Raw genomic sequence first — 19,684 nt, 5'->3', positions numbered from 1 at the left:
GTTGAAACAAAAAAAAAAGCCTGAAAATGATGTTTCTTCTTTTATTTATATATTGATTTTGTACAAAAACCAATGATCTAGTTTTTTATTTATTTACTGATTTTGTTGTTTGGTACAAAATCAGCAAAATCTCGTAGCAACATCATATTTTTTCCAAAATAAATCAGCGATGAGATAAAATTCATTGTAGCTTGCCAAATTTTCAGGATTTGAGAACTAAAATGAGCAGCGAATTGGAATTATAATTACACCAAAAGTTGCTCATGTTTTGGGAATTATCTCTAAATTAAAATCCAATTGCATTTGAGCAAATGTTGAGTGGTTTTAGTTCTAGTAGTTTATTAATTAAAAGAGTCTGTCGAGATGATTTGGCGATATTTAGTCTTAGTTAGAAGAAATATTCAAGTTGAAGATGTTAAAAACGTGAAAGGAAGATCCAAAATATAAACTAGTCTTCAATAATAAAATACTTGGCTTTTGAGTTTTGGACAAAGTAGAATTGAAGAACATAATTCATTTATTCTAACCTGTTCAACCTGAAGAGTCAATCTTCAAACCTCACTAACTCTTGGATTTAGGGGATTCTGAAGTTAATAAATTTTAATTTTGGTCAGAAGATAAATGGTTTTTGAAAAAAAAGTTTGAAGAGGGGGTTATTGGGCCGAAACTCTTAAATTTAAAATTAAAATTAAAATTTTTTTTTTCAGGTGTTTGTAAATTTTTTCCTGTACATCCCTGTGGCATCCGATCATGACTTTTAATGTCACAATGATAGCTCACGCCCCTTAATAAGATTTGAAATCTTACTAAATTAGTCAGGCTAGTCTGACTCATGAAAAACCCGCTCCGGCTTCATCCGAGTCCAGTTTCCAAAGCCAAAAAATGGCGCCAATTCTTACCGCCTTCATGAATAAATAATTTCTCCCGCCTCCCTCACTCACACACACAGTCAGATTCTCAGTAATTTCAGTTTCCCTTCTCGATTTCGAAGATGCAACGCCAGAAATCATTACTATCCTTCTTCCAGAAACCCTCGCATGCAAAACCAGAACAATCTACCGTTCCAACGGCGAAGGATCCTTCGCCGGACATTAGAGGAACGGATACCCCGCCGGAGAAGTTGCCGCGTCAGTTTTTCCCGGAAAAAGTTCCGGAGAACGATGAAACCAGATCTTCGTTGGTCTCAAGTATAATGCACAAATTCACGAAAGTTTATGAACAGGAGAGCTCTCGCGATCAGTAAGTTTTTCGAATTTCTAGGGCAGTTGGGTTGAAAATTTGGGTTTCTCAGCTGTCTCGGCTGTGAATTTTGTGTTTTTGTTGAATGTTTTCTAAGGGTTTATGGGATCTATTTATTAGGATGCACGTTTGATTTCGATTCCAACTTTGCAGAATCTCTCTCTCTCTCTCCTGATATTTGAATGGAAGAACTTGGCAGCTTTAAATAAATTCAACCTAAAAGCAAAACTATTTCCCCCCATTTTATCTGATATATTTGTAAATGAAGCTTGAAATGTGCTCCAGGGAAGAATTATGTCTTTGGACAGTTATTATTATTATTTTTTGATAAGTATCATTGAACGATTATTTATTTATTTATTTCTAGGAAAGCAAGATCAGTGAAAGTTGGGACATCACACAATTGTGTTTATCTTTAGATTCTTTGAATTTTTGATAAATTACTTGTGTTATGTGGAGATTTTTGTGTGTTTTGATTCACATGTGTGCATGTACATTGGGTTTATCTTATATTAGTTTTTGGCCAATTTGCAGGAACCAAACGAACTGTGTCTCCTCTAGTGGTTGCCCGACTTCTAGTAAATTTAGTGTTGTTCAGGGATTATCTAGGCAAGAAACACCTTCCCGAGATCCCCCAAAAGACAATGTTTCCGAGTTTAGTTATCATGGTGAAGGGGATCTTTCACTTTTTGGAAGTGTTCCTGATAATTTAGGACCTGAAACACCGGCTATGCGGCCTCTCGTTCCTCGTTTGAAGAGAATTCAAGATGATTGCATTAGTTTTGACAATAAGCACGATTCTTCCTCGCTTGGTTCTAATAAAAGAGTGAAGTCTCTTCAAGATTCAAGTCCTGAAAGCAAGAACCATGATAAAGTTTCCGAAACAACTAGTTGTAAGTTTGAATGGCTCAACCCTTCTTCAATAAGAGATTCTAATGGAAGAAGACCTGATGATCCTCTTTATGACAAGAGGACACTTTACATACCGCCCGATGCTTTGAAAAAAATGTCAGCATCTCAGAAACAGTATTGGAGTGAGAAATGCAAGTATATGGATGTTGTGCTCTTCTTTAAAGTGGTTAGTTTGAGTTACCATTTCTTTTTAAATTGCCAATATTATCCTATCTTTTGAAAACTGTGATCCTTTAGGACCTGAATTTTGTTTCATTTGTCTTTATTTTCGTAATCAGTACTACTGTTTAGATTGTGGCTTAGCATGGCGTTGTATTTTTTTGATTAGTAAAGAGACAAACCTATTGTACATAATGAATAACAAACTACTCTGTTTTCTTGTGCAGCAATTTATTCAGTAATCTTAAGAATGGTGTTTCAATTGTAAGAAAATTTACCTTTATATGAAGTGTTAACATACTCTATAGAATCAAAAGAGGAAGGTGGGAGTTGTATGTTATAGAGCTCTTTGCAATTGCTCAACAAGGCCTTAAGTTCAGACCGTTAGGAATAATTTTGGGATATTCAAACAAGGGATTGCATAATTTTTGTAAAATATGTTTTCTTTGGGCCTCAATTGGGAACATTGTGCATTTCTGTGAAAGCACTTCTTAGAAGCATTGTTTGTTCGGTAGTCATGATAAAGAAGTGCTTTTATGGGTCTAGGAGTGGGGAATATCATTTGGTTAAAAAAACATCTTTTGGACAGCAGATTAATTTTGAAGGACCATGATGTCCCTTACATAAGAATTGAAGCAATGTTATGGCCTCTTAAGGCAAATATTTCATGCTAAAACCATTTTATAATACGTGTTATTAATTAAAAAGACACAATATCATGTAAAATATAACCCAATTAACCTAAAACCCTAAAAAAACACTAATGGTTTTTCTCTTTTGGAGTATGGGTGTACATGTGAATTTCATTAAAAGAAATCTACTGTTTGTTTTTAAATAAGAAAAAACATTAATGATCTAGTTACAATATAGACCTGATATTTAAACTTCTCACTTCAAAAGTGCAACGTACATGCATATTTTTGTTCAATGTGCCACTCTTGTTAGGCTTCAATGTCTTCCCACTAATGCTGTCACCCTCACATAATTCACACATTTATGCAGTGTCCTCGGTTTCAATCCGTGGTATCTATCTACCTTGCATAGTTGTTTGCTAATAACATGTTTATTTGTTCATATATTCTAGTTTGTTTTTTTGCCTGTTATTTACTAACATGTTGAAGTGTTGCATTATATAATCTATACATCAAGAAATGTACATGGTAAAAAGTTCAATCTTTTTAGGGATCCTTGGTTTTGAAATATTAATTACCTATATGTTTGATTTGGCAAAAAATTAGGGTAAGTTCTATGAGCTCTATGAATTGGATGCTGAAATTGGTCATAAAGAGCTTGATTGGAAAATGACATTTAGTGGTGTTGGTAAATGTAGACAGGTAAGCGTTCAACTTTAATGGTCATGGGTCTTCTGCTGTACTTTAATTGTTTAGCCATTACATGGAAGTCATTTATGTCTGTTGCATCTCCTTTTTGGTCAGGTTGGCATTTCTGAGCATGGAATTGATGATGCTGTTCAGAAGCTAATTGCTCGTGGGTAAGGGAAACAATTTTTGCTCTTGTATGACCTTTTGTCAGGTGGTCCTTTCTTAGTTATGAAGGCTCCTGATTCTTGAGAAAAAGGGTATTTGATTTTAATGTCTCTGTGTGGACATGCATCGTAATACCCTTTCTTTGGTAGTATGAAATGTTATATGCTGCAGTCAGTGTTTTTTTTTTTTTTGGATAGGTAAAGGCAAATAATATTTAATGAAAAAAGGTTGGGAAAAAACAAAATAAAACAAAGCAACTCAAGCAATACAAATAGTCTCACCCATACAACAAATCCTCAAAAAAATAACCCTCTAAACTTCTAAAAGGGCTTTCTCCAAGAGAAAAGGAATGGACACCCACCACCTGCAAAGAGTGCCTCCTCCCCTCAAAAACTCAACTGTTTCGTTCCAGCCAAATTCCCCAACGGATGGCAAATGGGCTGGAAACCTTTTTCTTGAATAAATTGGTTACACTTGTTCTTCTTTCCATATACAAAATTTCTGTTCAATACGCATGATATTCTTTATAAGTTAAAATACATATGTAAATAATGTGCTAATGATTGGAAATGTCTCTCGTGCTTTAGTTAACTTTCTTAAGTGAGTTGATTGTATCTTAACTTGCATCATTAAGTTTCCTTGAACATCATTTATCTTTCTGAAATTAAGAGACTTTCATGAAAAGCTTACACCTATTGATCCTGCTTGGCTTCCTGCTTTCTGTGCATGTCCATTCACCTTTACTTGTGAAGATACAAAGTTGGAAGAATAGAACAGCTTGAGACATCTGATCAAGCCAAAGGAAGAGGAAGAGCCTCTGTAAGTATTTCATGGACTCTCAGGAAAACAAATCATATTTGAATATAACCATGGTTTTTTGTTCTCTAGCCTTAGTTGATAACTAATGTTTTTATTGTTCTTTATAAAATCATCTAAGGGCATTATGATCCATCAACATTTAGTTAATAGAAGAGAATAGAGGAGGGGGGGAATGCCCCACTCTTCTCCTTGCCCTCTCTTTTTCTTCTTCTTTGAAACCCTAGAGCTACACTAAACTCATTTATTGGAACTCTAAATTCATCCGAATGTTTCCACTAATTGTTTATCTTTAGACTTTTGAAATTAATAAGAATAGTTATATTAGCAGAACCTTAAGTGGAAGTAAGGGACCTTATCATGCCACAATATGAATCTATTTATTAATTATTCACTCCTTGTACTTGCATCTTTCATAAGTTTTTCTTTGTGCTTATATGTCGAGAAACAATTGTGATCATACTTTGCTTCACTCGATCTATACATTTTTCTTTCTGGTTTTCATTTTATAATTTGTCCATGTATGGAACACAAAGTTGTATATGCTTTGGAAGTAAGGGACCTTATCATGCCACACCGTGAATCTAGTTATTAACTGTTCCCTTCTTGTTCTTGTATCTTTCATAAGTTTTTCTTTGTACTTATATGTCGAGAAACAATTGAGATCATACTTTTCTTCACTCGATCTATACATTTTTGTTTCTGGTTTTCATTTTATAATTTGTCATGTATGGGACACAAAGTTTTTTATGCTTTAGTACTTTAACTATCCAAAGGTTTCATGGTGGTTTGATTCTTCAGATACCAAATTCAGGTTTTACTTTTCCTTTTGTGCTTTTCTACTACTACAAAATCCTGTGTACACATGTTTCAAATTATATGAGATGTGATTGGCCGGATGACTATTTAGTGTTTCTTGTTGTGATTAATATTTCGAGTCTCAGGTAATTCAAAGGAAATTAGTCCATGTAGTCACACCATCTACCACAATAGATGGCAACATTGGGCCTGATGCTGTTCATCTTCTTGCTTTAAAAGAGGTAAGCACTGCAACTTTCTAATTCCTTTCTTGTATTCACATGTTGGAGATCTTATAAGTGTTGATACACGTCCAGATCTCCTGTGTTTGAATTTCTATCCGTTGCTTCTTTAGTTCTTAATTTTTTTTAATTTTATTTTAGATGTTCTCTCTTCTTGTTTGTGTATTTGACTGGCATGTCTGCCTGATAGAATGTCATATTTTATTTACGATGATAGCACTTTCCAGGCATACATGTTTTGAATTGTGATCCCAACACGGCAATGGTCAAAAGGTTCTAAGCAAGTCTAGCATGTGTCCCACTGACCATTTGAATGAGCAAACACGTGGTGTAAGCAAAATTTCCTGGCATGTGATGAGGATTTGCCTATGAACCTCTCCTGAAGATTAAAAAAAAAAAAAGAATGGTTGCAATTGCATGAAAAGTAATCAATGTGCTCCACATGTGGCATTTCCGGGGGCAATCATAAACTATTGCAATATTGAATTAATTAATCATAGTGAGGCTTCTGAATGAATCCATGTCCAATTAATCATCCTACTACTGTACTGACTATTAAAATGACTAGAGAAGCAAACATATCATGCAATATCTTATAACATGAGATAGTTCGGATGTAACAAAAATTGTGTCAACCAAATAGGCCCATTTGGGTCCCCAAATTCCAACTTCTTGTCCTCTTCAATTATACTATTTAAATTTATTGGATTAAATGCTAGTGGTCAATCCTTTCCTCATATGGTAATATAAAAATGCAAGTTGTTTCACTCTCAACGTTATATTTATGTATATATATAGTAAAGATGATCAAATTTCCTTCACAGGAGGTATGTTGGCCATGCATTTTCACCTTTTTCTCAGATTATGGGCATTTTCTTTTTAGTGAATATTCCCAATTGGAGATTAAAAATTGTGGAAATTAAATTATAATGAATTGTTGTTCACATTTTATACATGACCTGCCTATGTTTAAAAAGTCATCTGGCATACCACCAAAAAAAGAAAAAAGAAAAAAGAAAAAGAAGGTGCTCCAAAATTAATTATCGTTATAAAACAAGCATATCGATTGTTTTTTTATTTATGATTTACCTTAATGAGGGACCTTTCTGCGTTAGACACTCGATATATAATGCCTTCAATGCATTATCTACATAATTCAACACCTAAAAAACATAAACCATGAACGAATCTTTCATTATAAATCAAAAAACAAGTTAGACTTAAATATCAAAATAGCAAAACAAGTAACAAACTAATAAATAAAAAAACAATAGCCTATAGTTCCAAGATTCATAGCCCATTCCTGTACAGTCTAACACCCCCCACCCCCCAAGAGGTTCGATGAATTTTTTTATTTGATAAATCTTATTGTGAATTGGTGGAATCAAATTCCAAAGAGAAATGAACTCACAATCACAACATCTTCAAAGGACTTGAGTTTCTCTCAGAAACATGAAAAGGTGCATGTGACTAACCCATTTAGGTCATATTTGCAATATTAGACCATAAATAGGGGTATTATGGGGAAAGAGGAAAATTAAAAATATCTTTTTTTTTCCTTCTCCATTTTCAGGTGGCCTATGTACTTTATGCATCTGAGACTGTAGCCTTGAGTTGTGCCTCAACCCCTAGAGGCTGGCTTTTTTTAATTGTTAAGATCTGCCTTGCTTACTATATTTGTTGTGCATAAGGTCAAAGTCTCATTGGATATTTCTTGTGATCATAGAAATACTTTTTCTACAATTTCATAAATGTATTTAGAAAATATAAATAAACTACTAATTGTGCTCCTTGTAACCCTGTATGCTAAATCTGATTCTCGTTGATACAATTGCTAAACTTTCTCCTATATAATTCTGTTGATTATGCCTCCTGTTTTGGGAATTATTTATTCATCTCTCCACATTCATGTTAGATGTAGATGGTGATCTCTCCATATTATTTTTTTGTCTCAGCAAAATTGTGTACATACCACATAAAAAACAATCTTGTTTATCTTTTATATATAGAATGGGAGTGATGTTATATGATTAATCTTTAATGTGATGCATTCTTCCGTGTTTAGGGGAATTGTAGGTTGGAGAATGGTTCAACTATATATGGATTTTCTTTTGTTGATTGTGCTGCTTTAAGATTTTGGGTGGGTTCCATAAGTGATGATGCTTCTTGTGCAGCTTTGGGAGCTTTGTTGATGCAAGTAAGCTCTTTTCTTCCTTCATCCGTTTCTTAAGTCTTAAAACACAGAATGTAGTATTGTTCTTTATTTTTAAGACTCATGTCCTTGTTGGATTCTCGTTTTCTCAGGTGGCACCCAAGGAGGTTATATATGAAAGCAGAGGTAAAGCTTTTTTTGGGTAGGGTTCTGTTTGGAAGTGTCCCTGAAATTTCTGTCATTTTGACTGTATCTTTTAAACTTTTGCAGGGTTGTCCAAAGAAGCTCACAAAGCACTCAAGAAATATTCATCTGCAGGTGCTAATTTAAACAAAGATTTCTTATTAGCTGTTGTATAGAGAATTTGGATTAGGCTTTGATGATGATAAATTGAGGTTCTTGTTTGAAAATATTTGTTCATTGTAACAATCAAGTTTTCTTGGTAGGTATTTGTCATCAATATTTTTATGTCAAGATGTGGGTTTTTTCAATATGTAGGACCATTGTCTGTTAGTAAATTCTTCTGTCAAATACCATTATACTTTATTTTTAACTTTTTCACATTGGGTTATATTGATCGATCAGTAATCTAAATGCATAATGGAAGAGTGTGACTACATATTGTGATATGACCGATGTGTGATTTGATTTGCATAGCTGTGCAATTATCCAATGTGCTGATATCAGCACATTGTGGGGTGCAACTCTGGTTAAAGTCGGTCTAAGTGCAGCTTTGGCTTCAGATAGACAAATGTTCTAATTGTTAATTGCAATAATATTAGTTAAAAGTTGGGTGGAGTAAGCAAACTCCAACTCGGTCCCTAGACGGAGGAGTGAGGTGATCTCGGATATCAAAGACACCTTCATGAGCTCAGATTTACCATTGAATGGTCTTACTGATCATGTTTCTTTTGATTGGAGATAAGTCAGTTCCATGTTATGATCTCGGATATCCAAGACACCTTTCTCAGTTTAGATTGACTTGAACTTCTTGCCATGAGTTTTCTGTTTCCTTGAGCAGATGTTGTTTCATTTAATCGGAGACAGGTCAGCTCTTATTAAATTGCGCTTTCAATTCAAACATTTGGGGTTTCTTGTCAGTCTGGGTTCCATTGACTTTGTTGATGCGTGTTCTCGGTTTATGATGGTTCTTGATCATCCATCCATTATATTAGTATGAAAATGGGGTGTCTTGAACCTTGGTTTTCTGTCCAATAATCGAACATTTCTTGTATCTAGGGTATACATGCATGCTCAAATTTGGTTTATCATACAGGTTCGACTACATTGCAATTGTCTCCAATGCTGTCAGTCGTTGATTTTGTGGACGCTTCTGAAGTTAGAAAACTAATTCAGTCCAAGGGATACTTTAAAAGGTCATCTAGTTCTTTGGATTATGCACTTCATGGTGATTTACACCATGATCTCTGCATCTGTGCCCTTGGTGGGCTTGTTAGTCACTTATCTAGGTTGAAGGTAAGCTTTTTTACATGCTTTCTTTAACATTTATCAATTTTCTTTTTTGTAATTATTGAGAGTTTCCAGTTTAAAACAGCTAGATGATGTTTTATGCAATGGAGATCTTTTACCTTATCAAGTCTATAGAGGCTGCCTTAGGATGGACGGGCAGACACTTGTAAATCTTGAGATTTTTAGTAATAACGCGGATGGTAGTTCAGCAGGCAAGTAGAGAGACAATTTCTTTTATCAATGAAGAGATTAGGTTTTGTTTAGTTATTTTTAACGAGTTATTTTTTACTTTATTTTCAGGTACTCTGTACAAATATCTTGATAGTTGTGTAACATCATCTGGTAAGCGGTTTTTAAGAAGTTGGATCTGTCATCCACTGAAGGATGTTGAGGAAATCAATAATAGGCTAAATGTGGTTGAGGAACTAATAATGCATCCAGAAACTACATTCCTTGTGGCTCAATATCTGCGCAAGCTTCCAGACATAGAGAGGCTCCTTGGACGTGTCAAGGCCAGTGTTGGATCATCAGCTTCACTTTTATTCCCCTTGATTGGAGTAAAAATATTGAAACAGCGAGTATGAACTTGTTTATGAAGTGTTCGTATTTGCTTGCATTAACTGTTGGCTTATTTTCAGAGTGTTTCAGTGCCATTTCAATGTGGTTTCTTAAGTATTCCTAGAAACCCTTATTTTCTTTTATTTCCCCCCTTTTTAAAATGCTTGTAGAAAGAACTTGTAAATTATATATAATGTTCATTCAATAGTAGAAATGGATTATGATTGATTACATATTATATAATCTTATTTTGATTTATTCAAAAGATTATTATTACGCACATGTAAGAATATTAATACATACGTATTCACACTCACATATAATCAAACATGAATGCAGTGATTAATAATATGCTCATTTATGCCAGCATTATATATATGTTAAGGTGTTGGGGTGAATTTAACATGAATATCCTCATTCTACGCATAATATAGTTACTTTGGCTTCTGGTTTGCAAGTGCCTGCGCTAGTGTGTAGTGGAACATTATCGATGTTCATTTCTGCACTTTGTATGATGGTTTATTATAGTTTGAAGACTTGTAAGTTTGTTTTGATGCTTGTTTTATCATTTCTTACCATGTCAATAAAAATTTCCCTAATATTTCCATCAAATGTATGAAATTTGTATTAATTTCTATATTGATTGAAATATCTTAGATTTCTAGGCTTGCCTATTCAGTTTCTTTCTTCTTCTTTTCAATTTCCTATATTATTTGGGGTTTACTTTTATAAGATTTGGTTTCTTTTTATTTTGAATTCATTAATTTTCAATTTTATTCTTTTAGTGAAAAACAAAACATATTTTTGCCTTTTACTAATGAATAAAATAAACAAACCTTATTTTCTGCAAATCCTCCATTCTTGTGCAGGATTTTCATTATATTGTGAAATCTATTAAATGGGGTTTTTGTTTTTAATAACCAAGTCAGCAGATTTCATTAATAATGCAGATTTCATTAAAATGGAGTTTTTGTTAGTATTACATACCGAAATACCTTATGACATGTAATCAATGCTCATCCCTATATTTTGGCAGATGTGTAACAATTGTAACTGTCTTCACATATATGTTTTTTCTTCTCAATAATAAAAATACTACTACTGTGTCAGCTAGCACAATATTTATCTAGGAATTTCACCCAAACCCTGTTATCAGTATTGATTCACTCTGTATCACTTGAATGAGATAATTGTAGTGATCACATATATAATTTTTTTGGGTCCAACGCAGGTGAAAGCATTTGGGTGTCTTGTTAAAGGACTACGGATCGGAATGGACCTGTTAATGATTTTGCAGGAGAAAGAGCATGAGATCTTGTCGCTATCAAAAGTTGTGGATGTTCCATTGCTTAGTGGTAACAATGGACTAGATAAACTCCTTACCCAATTTGAAGCAGCTGTGGATAGTGACTTCCCCAAATACAATGTACGGGGTGTTAATCCAGCGTAAAAAAAATCTTGCTTTTTAGTTAAACTTGGAAATTGGGGTTCAGGTTTCCTTTGTTTAATGTGGATACTTTTAGTGGTTCCCTATTTTGATTACTTTTTATTTCCCCTTCATTGTTAAGTTTATAGTTTTATATTTGATTGATTAGTATTAACTAGACGTCTAATTTTTAAAATTTAAAACTACATATTTATAAATATATGTCAATTTTTGCCTTGATGCTCACTTTAGCTTTTTAGATATAAATATAATAAATTGAGTACTAATTTGTTTTATTATTTCTTAGTTAGTATGTTTATATTAAGGATTTTCTTGAAGAAGTCTCGAGCATGTCTGATTGTTGTTAGAAAATGAAAGAACTTAGCAATAACCTTCAACAATCTTTGGGGAATGACACAATGACATGGTATTTTTGGTTTTACAGATTTAAAAAAAGGCATGCTTGATCCAAATGCTTATCGTAGAATTTTTTTTGGTATGAATTGTGGCTTCCGTTGGGTTTTGTGAAATATGTTTTCAATGTCATTTTAACTTTAATGAAAATGAAGTACTGTACTGGACATTTCATTTGTTCTATAAACTCTCACAGAAAACCTTATCTGTTCAGCTCACTAGGAATTGAACATGAAATTCACTCTTACGATCCTGCATCATCATTAATGAACAACTGCTTTTGGATTATATAATTTACAGCTTCAGGGACTGAAAAAAGATGAGTTTGCTTTTATTCTTCTTCACCTTCTTTAATCGTTTTCCCTTGTAGCAATAAGTTGAGTTGGCCTTTTCAGATTGGTGAACAAAGATGAGCGAAATCTGAAACTATTATAAGTCTTTTGGTGATATAGACATCTTGTGTTTTCAAACTGATGAGATACCCCCCTTGATCTTGAAAACATGTGGTATTGCAAATATTCTCCAGAACGTGAAGTGGTATATCTAAATCAACCAAGTTTTAAAATAATTTAAGAGTCATGCTGGAGTGACCTCAAGATTGGACCTCATATCACACATCTTGACATGAAAGTGGATAGGAACCATAGATGCTTTTTCACTTGTCTCAAGGAAAAGCATCTATGGTTCCCATACACTTTCACCTTAGGGTGTGCAATGTGAGGTCCAATCTTGAGGTCACTTCAGCATTATTCATAATTTAAACATATTTTCATCTGCAAAAAAAACTGTGCCCTATCCTTTTTCTTTAGTTTCTCCAAAGACCAAGATTTATATGACTTGTGATTTATAGTTTTCTGTACTTCACATTCTACATTGGAGTTCCGGTCACGGTACTGACTTTATACATGGAACCAGGACCATGATGTGTCAAGCTCAGATGCTGAAACATTGTCTGTTTTGATTGAATTGCTTATTGAGAAAGCTACTGAGTGGTCTCAAGTCATCCATGCTCTCAACTGTATTGATGTGCTGCGATCCTTTGCTGTGACTGCAACTTCTTCATGTGGGTCTATGTGCAGACCTGTTCTCTTGCCTGATAATTGCAGATCAACGATATCATGCCAGGAGACTGGAGGACCAATACTTAAGATGAAAGGACTATGTCATCCATATGCTGCGGTTGGAATGAATGGTGGAACAATTGTCCCAAATGACATAAATCTTGGTGAAGACACAAATGGAGATTGTCCTCGTACTTTGTTGTTGACTGGACCAAATATGGGTGGAAAATCAACCTTGATGCGCGCCACCTGTCTTGCTGTTATACTAGCCCAGGTTTGCTATGTTGTCAACATGAAATATTTGAATGATTAATATACAATCTACTTACTGATTTGGAGCATTTGAATATTGTTATGTTGAGTCCTTTTCAATCAATTTTCTTTTCTTATCTTTTTTTCTTTCTTGGCTTGTAGTTAGGATGCTACGTGCCTTGTGAGACATGTGTGCTATCACCTGTGGATATTATTTTCACCCGGCTTGGTGCAACTGATCGAATCATGACAGGAGAAAGTGAGTTATTATTTAATCAACAATTTATGGATTGTTTTTGGCTGCTTGATTTTTTATTTCCCTGATCCTCATGTAAGTAAATGGAAACAAATCTTTGTATAGATTTGTATTATTATCTTTCAAATTGCAACTTGAAGGCAAATCCTATTTTGCAGGTACATTTTTTATTGAATGCACAGAAACAGCTTCAGTTCTTCAGAATGCTACTAATGATTCTCTTGTTCTTCTTGATGAACTCGGTCGGGGGACAAGCACATTTGATGGATACGCCATTGCATATGCTGTGAGTATTGAGTCTCGCCTATGCTTATAATAGATGCTCCACTGTTTTCTTCTCCATATTTGTCACGCACATAGTCTTGGTCTTATTTTTTTCATTTGCTTGATATCATGTACTACTGGGAATTATATAGCTTGCTCCATGCCTTCTAATGGGTGATATGACCGATAAAATCATAAATGAATTCATTCAAGAGAATTTAGGAATATCTCTAATGGGAATAAAATAAAGAAAAGTCATTTCAGATAGTTTGGGTGATAACATAGGTCAATAATAGGACCAATACGTTCTTTGGTGCTAGTCAAAGGCTTTAAAAAGGTTTAAAATAATGTTGTGGATGTAATAAGGAGAGATTTGAAAACAGATGCCTTAACTGAATTTGTCGCTCAAGACTGAGAAGAATGGAGAATTTGTACTCATTTTGCAGATCCCGATGTTATTGATGGGGAGTAGATGATGCTGATGCTTCATGCCTTTTCACGAGTTGCTTGGGCATCCTTGATCATTGCATAAACATTGTCCTTATTCAGATTTATTGAGAATTAGTTTTCTATTCTTGAAACTTCCATGTATGCTTGTCATTCTAATAAAGCTGTACCTTCTGAATAATTGTACAGGTTTTCCGCCATCTTGTTGAAAACGTCAACTGCCGTTTACTGTTTGCCACTCACTATCACTCTCTCACAAAAGAATTTGCATCTCATCCTCGTGTGAAACTACAACATATGGCCTGTTCTTTTAAGCCCAAAACTGGAAGCTCCTTCGAAGGAGATCAGGAGCTAGTTTTTCTATACCGTCTCACGTCGGGAGCATGCCCAGAGAGCTATGGACTACAAGTGGCATTAATGGCTGGGATCTCAAAACAGGTGGTTGAAGTTGCATCGAAGGCTAGTCAAGTGATGAAAAAGTCCATTAAAGAAAATTTCAGGTCAAGTGAACAGAGATCAAAGTTCTCTACCCTTCATGAAGAGTGGCTGAAGTCGATACTGGCCATGTCAAGGATTGACGGATGTGGTTTGGATGATGATACCTCGGACACATTTCTTTGTCTGTGGCATGAGTTGAAAAGCTTTTATCAAACAGGAAACTGAAACTAGCATTCTGCTAAAAAAAGTTCTATAAAAGTTGGGAGGTAAGTGTTTACAAAGTTTAGTAATTAGTGACCTAATTTTGGGAAGGAAATAGATGGTTTGTACTTTGTAGTGCCTAGTAGGTGCATAGTGAAGATGGTTATGAGAAGTTTTGGATTGTGTATTGTACCAAGTGTTGACCACAAATCATTATCGAGATCTAGGATGGGTTGTTGTACATTACCTCGGTCACCCGAAAGCCTTGATTAGAAAACTAACTTTAGTGCTTTGTGCTCCTCCCGCCATTGTGGTTAGAGCATCTAGAGAAGTACTTTGCGCTAGGTAGTGGAAAGACCAGCCAAAGGACAAATGAAATCGACCATCATCGTCGAAACCTTATCCCTGGGAAGTACAAATCAAGTTTTTCAAGTGTCTTTTGTTTAAAAGCATTTTCATATCTACTTTCATCAATGCAATAGATATTTGTTTGGGTCTTCCTTTGTATTTTAGAATTTTCAATAGAAATGCAATTGAAACTAATAAAACAACATAAAGACCCCCATCTTCAATCTCTTACCAAAAATCTTCTCATATTCAAACCTAAGATGTGCGTTTTGATAAAGATTTTCATGAGATCAATTTAAAGAAAAGTGTTGACCAAACAAAGTTGTGATTTTGTATTGTAAAATCAATTTTTAGAAATCAAGTAAACAAACACGATCGTGGATTCTGAAAATCCATTTTTAAAATCTAATTTTTACAAATCATAATCAGAATCGACAATCAGGTTCTACTATCCAAACTGAACACTTCGAAGATAAAAGATATTTGAAGGAAAAACAAGGTTATTTGGATAGTTTCAAATCGAAGATTGAAGGAAAGGGGTATCTTGGATTTTCATCAAAATCCTGAGGGTACCTCATTATTACCCAAATTCACACTTGTCGGTAGGACTGGCATGGCAATGGTTCAATTTTTATCCGATAACTGATTCGATCCGGAAAAAAAAAAGAGGACGGATTTGGATTGAAAATTTTCGGATCGAGTTCGGATCAACCCCAAACCAATCCGATAAAAAGGCGCGTGTTGAAGGCGCGTAGCATTTTAGGGTTTCTAGTCTCCTTTCGATTTCTCATAATCTAGTCTTTTTTGCTCATAAAAGTAAAAGTAAAAGAAAGATGTTTTCTACATCGAGTGTTTCAAAGCGAGCAATCTCAACTATGCCTCAGCTCTTTGAGAGAATTAAGCAAACAGGTAACGTTCTCTTTTTTTCTCCCAATTTATTTCTCTAAATTACTACTATTTAACAAGTTTTTGATGGATTTCAATTCTTCTGAACCTGTAGACAACGAAATTGTTCAAATGTTTCGATTACCGAACCCCAATGTTGGGCATTCGAACTCGAAACAAACCAGAACGAACCGCTCACTTCGTGAACTGGACGAGCGGTTCATGAGGATTTTGAAAATATTCAAGTGGGGACCTGATGCCGAGAAGGCTTTGGAAGTTCTAATGTTGAAAGTTGATCATCGATTAGTTCGTGAGGTCATGAACGTAAATGTTGAAGTTAATGTTAAAATCCAGTTCTTTAAGTGGGCTGGAAAAAGAAAGAATTTTGAGCATGATTCGACCACTTACATGGCTTTGATTCGGAGCTTGGACGAATCTGGTCTTGTTGGTGAATTGTGGAGGACGATCCAAGACATGGTTCATAGCAATTGCATTATCGGACCCACCGAATTATCCGAAATAGTTAGGATTTTAGGCAAAGCGAAGATGGTGAACAAGGCCCTTTCGATATTCTACCAAATCAAAACCCGCAAGTGCAAACCGACTTCCAGCGCTTATAATTGCATGATCATGATGTTAATGCAAGAGGGTCATCATGATAAGGTCCATGAGCTTTATAACGAGATGTGTAACGAGGGTAACTGTTTACCTGACACTATGACATATAATGCACTTGTATCGACATTTGGAAAATTGGGTCGGGATGATTCTGCCATTAGGCTGTTTGATGAAATGAAGGAGAATGGATTACAGCCCACAGCGAGGATTTATACTACACTAATGGGTATATATTTCAAGTCAGAAAAGGTGGAGAAAGCTTTGGGTTTGTTCCGTGAAATGAAAGAGAAGTGTTGTGCTCCAAACGTCTTTACTTATACGGAATTGATAAAGGGGCTTGGAAAAAGTGGAAGGGTTGATGAAGCTTATGGGGTGTTTCTTTGTATGCGAAAAGATGGGGTTAAGCCTGATGTGGTGCTCATAAACAATCTAATTAACATCTTGGGCAAGGCAGGTCGGTTGGCAGATGCTGTGAAGTTGTTTGAGGAGATGGGCTCTTTACAATGTGAGCCAAATGTGGTGACTTATAACACTATAATTAAATCTCTATTTGACTCCAAGGCTCCGACATTCGAGGTTGATTCATGGTTTGAGAAGATGAAGGTAAAAAACATTGTTGCTAGCGACTTTACTTACTCAATTTTAATTGATGGTTTTTGCAAGACGAATAGAGTGGAGAAGGCTTTGTTGCTTCTTGAGGAGATGGATGAGAAGGGTTTCCCTCCTTGTCCGGCAGCCTACTGTAGTTTGATTGATGCTCTTGGAAAAGCAAAACGGTATGAAGCCGCGAATGAGTTATTTCAGGAATTAAAAGAGAATTGTGGATCTTCGAGTGCTCGGGTTTATGCTGTAATGATTAAACACTTTGGAAAATGTGGTCGACTCAGTGATGCTGTCAATCTTTTTAATGAGATGAAAAAACTTGGATGCACGCCTGATGTCTATTCGTACAATGCACTCATGTCAGGACTTGTAAGGGTTGGCATGTTAGACGAAGCTCATTCTTTGCTTCAAACAATGGAAGAAGAGGGTTGTGCTCCAGACCTAAACTCTCAAAACATAATTTTGAATGGGTTGGCGAGATCCAGTGGCCCAAAACGGGCTATTGAGATGTTCATGAACATGAAGAATTCAAAGATCAAACCTGATGCTGTATCTTATAATACGGTTTTGGGATGTCTTAGTCGTGCTGGTATGTTTGAAGAAGCTGCTAAGCTGATGAAAGAGATGCATACAAATGGATTTGAATATGATCTCATTACATACTCGTCGATACTTGAAGCCGTAGGTAAAATCGATGAAGAACGCAGTGATGCAGTTTCATAAGGGGGTCTGGTAAGCTTTATAAATACTGTCGGCATTACTTTTATTATCAAGTTTCGTGGATTATATACCATATGAGGACTGAATTGCTGCAGGAATGCCCACCTGGCTCTTTTAAGAATGTCAATGGACCTGATAGAGCTCTTTGTCATCATGCCCACTTTCTGAGCTTCCACACTGTGCCATATATATAAGTGTTCGAGGTATTTCTAAAACTTGGCTCTGTATACTATATTGTGAGATCTCATTGTCAAGTGAAGTTTTTCACATGGAAATTGTGCTGTGTCATAGTAGCCCCTGTTTATTACGTATGGCGATATTTTTCTCTGTAGAACAACAGAAATTCTATATTCTGTTAGGTCAAAAGAAATTTTAGTCTCCCGTGCATGCATCCCACTCTAATAAAATCTTTTTTGAATAATATACAGGTATAAAATATCCAATGTAGTCACTGTGAGCAAAACTCTTTCAAAGTCGCTACTTCTAAGCCAAAGACCACTGGTTTTCAGTACCAGTTCACCTTTCTAGGAGAGTTTAGTGAGAGCTCTCTCACAGACTCCATTTATGGCACACATTTTTGGAATCCGAAATCAGATTTTCAAAGCCAGATCAAAGGATAGCCAAGTACAGATGATTCGCATCAGGGAAAATCTCAGCTCAAGCATAGGAAGATTGGAGCTCTTAATGTCCAACAATGACTGAAGACTGTTAGCTCTTTTTGGTGTTGGCAAATGAATTTGATGGAAGGTGCCTTGACAGATTGCTTCCTCCATGGCATGAGCTGAAGAGCTTTTACAGATTGGCTATTCCAAAAATGAGCACGGTCACAGTGAAAGAGTCCGATTCTCCATTGGGGTAAGGAGCTTTGAGCTCAAGAACAAAGTATGGACCACTGTAACAAAATTCGGCGAATTTTTCCAAAAATGCCTAATGGAGTAGGAAGCTGATTTAATCTTCGATATTTCATTTTGGTGAGATATCCCTTCAACTTTGGTGGATTCTTTATTGACTAGTGCAAAGACGTTACAAGGTTAGTGCCATGTTTGCTTATTCTATAATGATTGAATTACTCGTAGTTTTTAACTTACTCTTTTGCCCCACTGAACATGGGTAGTTGTTAGTCAACTCATATTTTCTACTGTTCTAAAAGAATGAAAAGATGACCAAAAAAGAAGGTGGATGCCGGCAACATGAATTCATTTTCAATTTCAGGACTTTTCTATGGACAAAGTTGAATGAAGAATATAATTTGTTTAGCCAACCCTGAATTTTTGGTACAAAGTTTTTTTATTGTTGTGATGGCCAACTCAAAAGCACACTAAAATTCTACAGTGCCCAATAAAATAAAAAATGGCAAAAAACAAGAACCGTAGATCATTGAAATCAGTCTGATTGGATAATCTTGACAATTCTATAAATTTAGAACCAAAGGAAAATTAAGAAATGATTGTTTGTTCACTAGGGGGGCCAACTTAGTTACTGTTGAAGTAGTTCTGACTTTTAAGTGTATTATTATGCATCCTGGACAACATGCACGAACTTGATCTTCTTCTCTCAGGTCGCCTCATCCCGCTAGCTGGTTGGTGTTGCATGCACGAACTCTTTCCCTTTCCTAATGAGGTTGCTTGAATCCACATGGAGGCTCCTTCACACTTGCGGTAAAGAATCTCCTTTTTAAGCACGGATTTTCTAGACATATGTGGTACAATATGACTCTCCATAACAGAACCGTAGATCAGATTCCTCGGGATATACAAGAAAAAGATTTATGATTATGCATATGCCAATGCAAGTGATCTACGGTTTTGTGACGGGGGCGTCAGAAAATCATTACACATGACAAAATCAGCTATGCATATACACTTTAAAAAAATAAATAATAATAATAATAACACGATTCTTTGTTCAGAGGTAAGAA

General features: G+C 35.3%; 2 protein-coding genes across 4 annotated transcripts; both read left to right on the top strand.

The window, feature by feature from the left end:
* Positions 1-799: 799 nt before the first annotated feature.
* On the top strand, positions 800-15,089 carry MSH7 (MUTS homolog 7). Of its 2 annotated transcripts, none has more exons than XM_086455137.1 (17): positions 800-1,239; positions 1,774-2,317; positions 3,549-3,644; positions 3,747-3,802; positions 4,550-4,616; positions 5,552-5,653; positions 7,719-7,850; positions 7,958-7,991; positions 8,076-8,123; positions 9,082-9,281; positions 9,361-9,487; positions 9,576-9,853; positions 11,065-11,259; positions 12,589-13,008; positions 13,149-13,245; positions 13,401-13,528; positions 14,143-15,089. In XM_086455137.1, exons 1-17 carry the CDS (start codon positions 992-994, stop codon positions 14,614-14,616), a joined length of 3,246 nt encoding a protein of 1,081 aa, XP_086311263.1. In that variant the 5' UTR covers positions 800-991; the 3' UTR covers positions 14,617-15,089. The 2 variants fall into 2 exon arrangements, with proteins under 2 accessions (XP_086311263.1, XP_086311266.1); XM_086455140.1 differs by having other exon boundaries at positions 801-1,239; positions 5,558-5,653.
* A 135-nt stretch (positions 15,090-15,224) lies between these two features.
* Positions 15,225-19,684, top strand: LOC147412021 (Pentatricopeptide repeat (PPR-like) superfamily protein). 2 transcript variants are annotated; one of them, XR_015181954.1, is made up of 5 exons: positions 15,225-15,849; positions 15,941-17,778; positions 17,862-17,969; positions 18,195-18,796; positions 19,325-19,684. XR_015181954.1 is itself a non-coding variant. In XM_086455148.1 (3 exons), the coding sequence occupies exons 1-2, from the start codon at positions 15,774-15,776 to the stop codon at positions 17,767-17,769; spliced, it is 1,905 nt and encodes a 634-aa protein (XP_086311274.1). In that variant the 5' UTR covers positions 15,225-15,773; the 3' UTR covers positions 17,770-17,778; positions 17,862-17,973. The 2 variants fall into 2 exon arrangements, 1 of the variants encoding a protein (XP_086311274.1); XM_086455148.1 differs by lacking the exons at positions 18,195-18,796; positions 19,325-19,684 and having other exon boundaries at positions 17,862-17,973.

Source organism: Akebia trifoliata, chromosome 1 (genome assembly GCF_017979445.1).
Source record: "Akebia trifoliata isolate Shusen 1 chromosome 1, ASM1797944v1, whole genome shotgun sequence".
Taxonomy (NCBI): Eukaryota; Viridiplantae; Streptophyta; class Magnoliopsida; order Ranunculales; family Lardizabalaceae; genus Akebia; species Akebia trifoliata.
The sequence above is the reverse complement of the archived record's forward strand: the minus strand, read 5'-3'. Positions and strand labels throughout refer to the sequence as shown.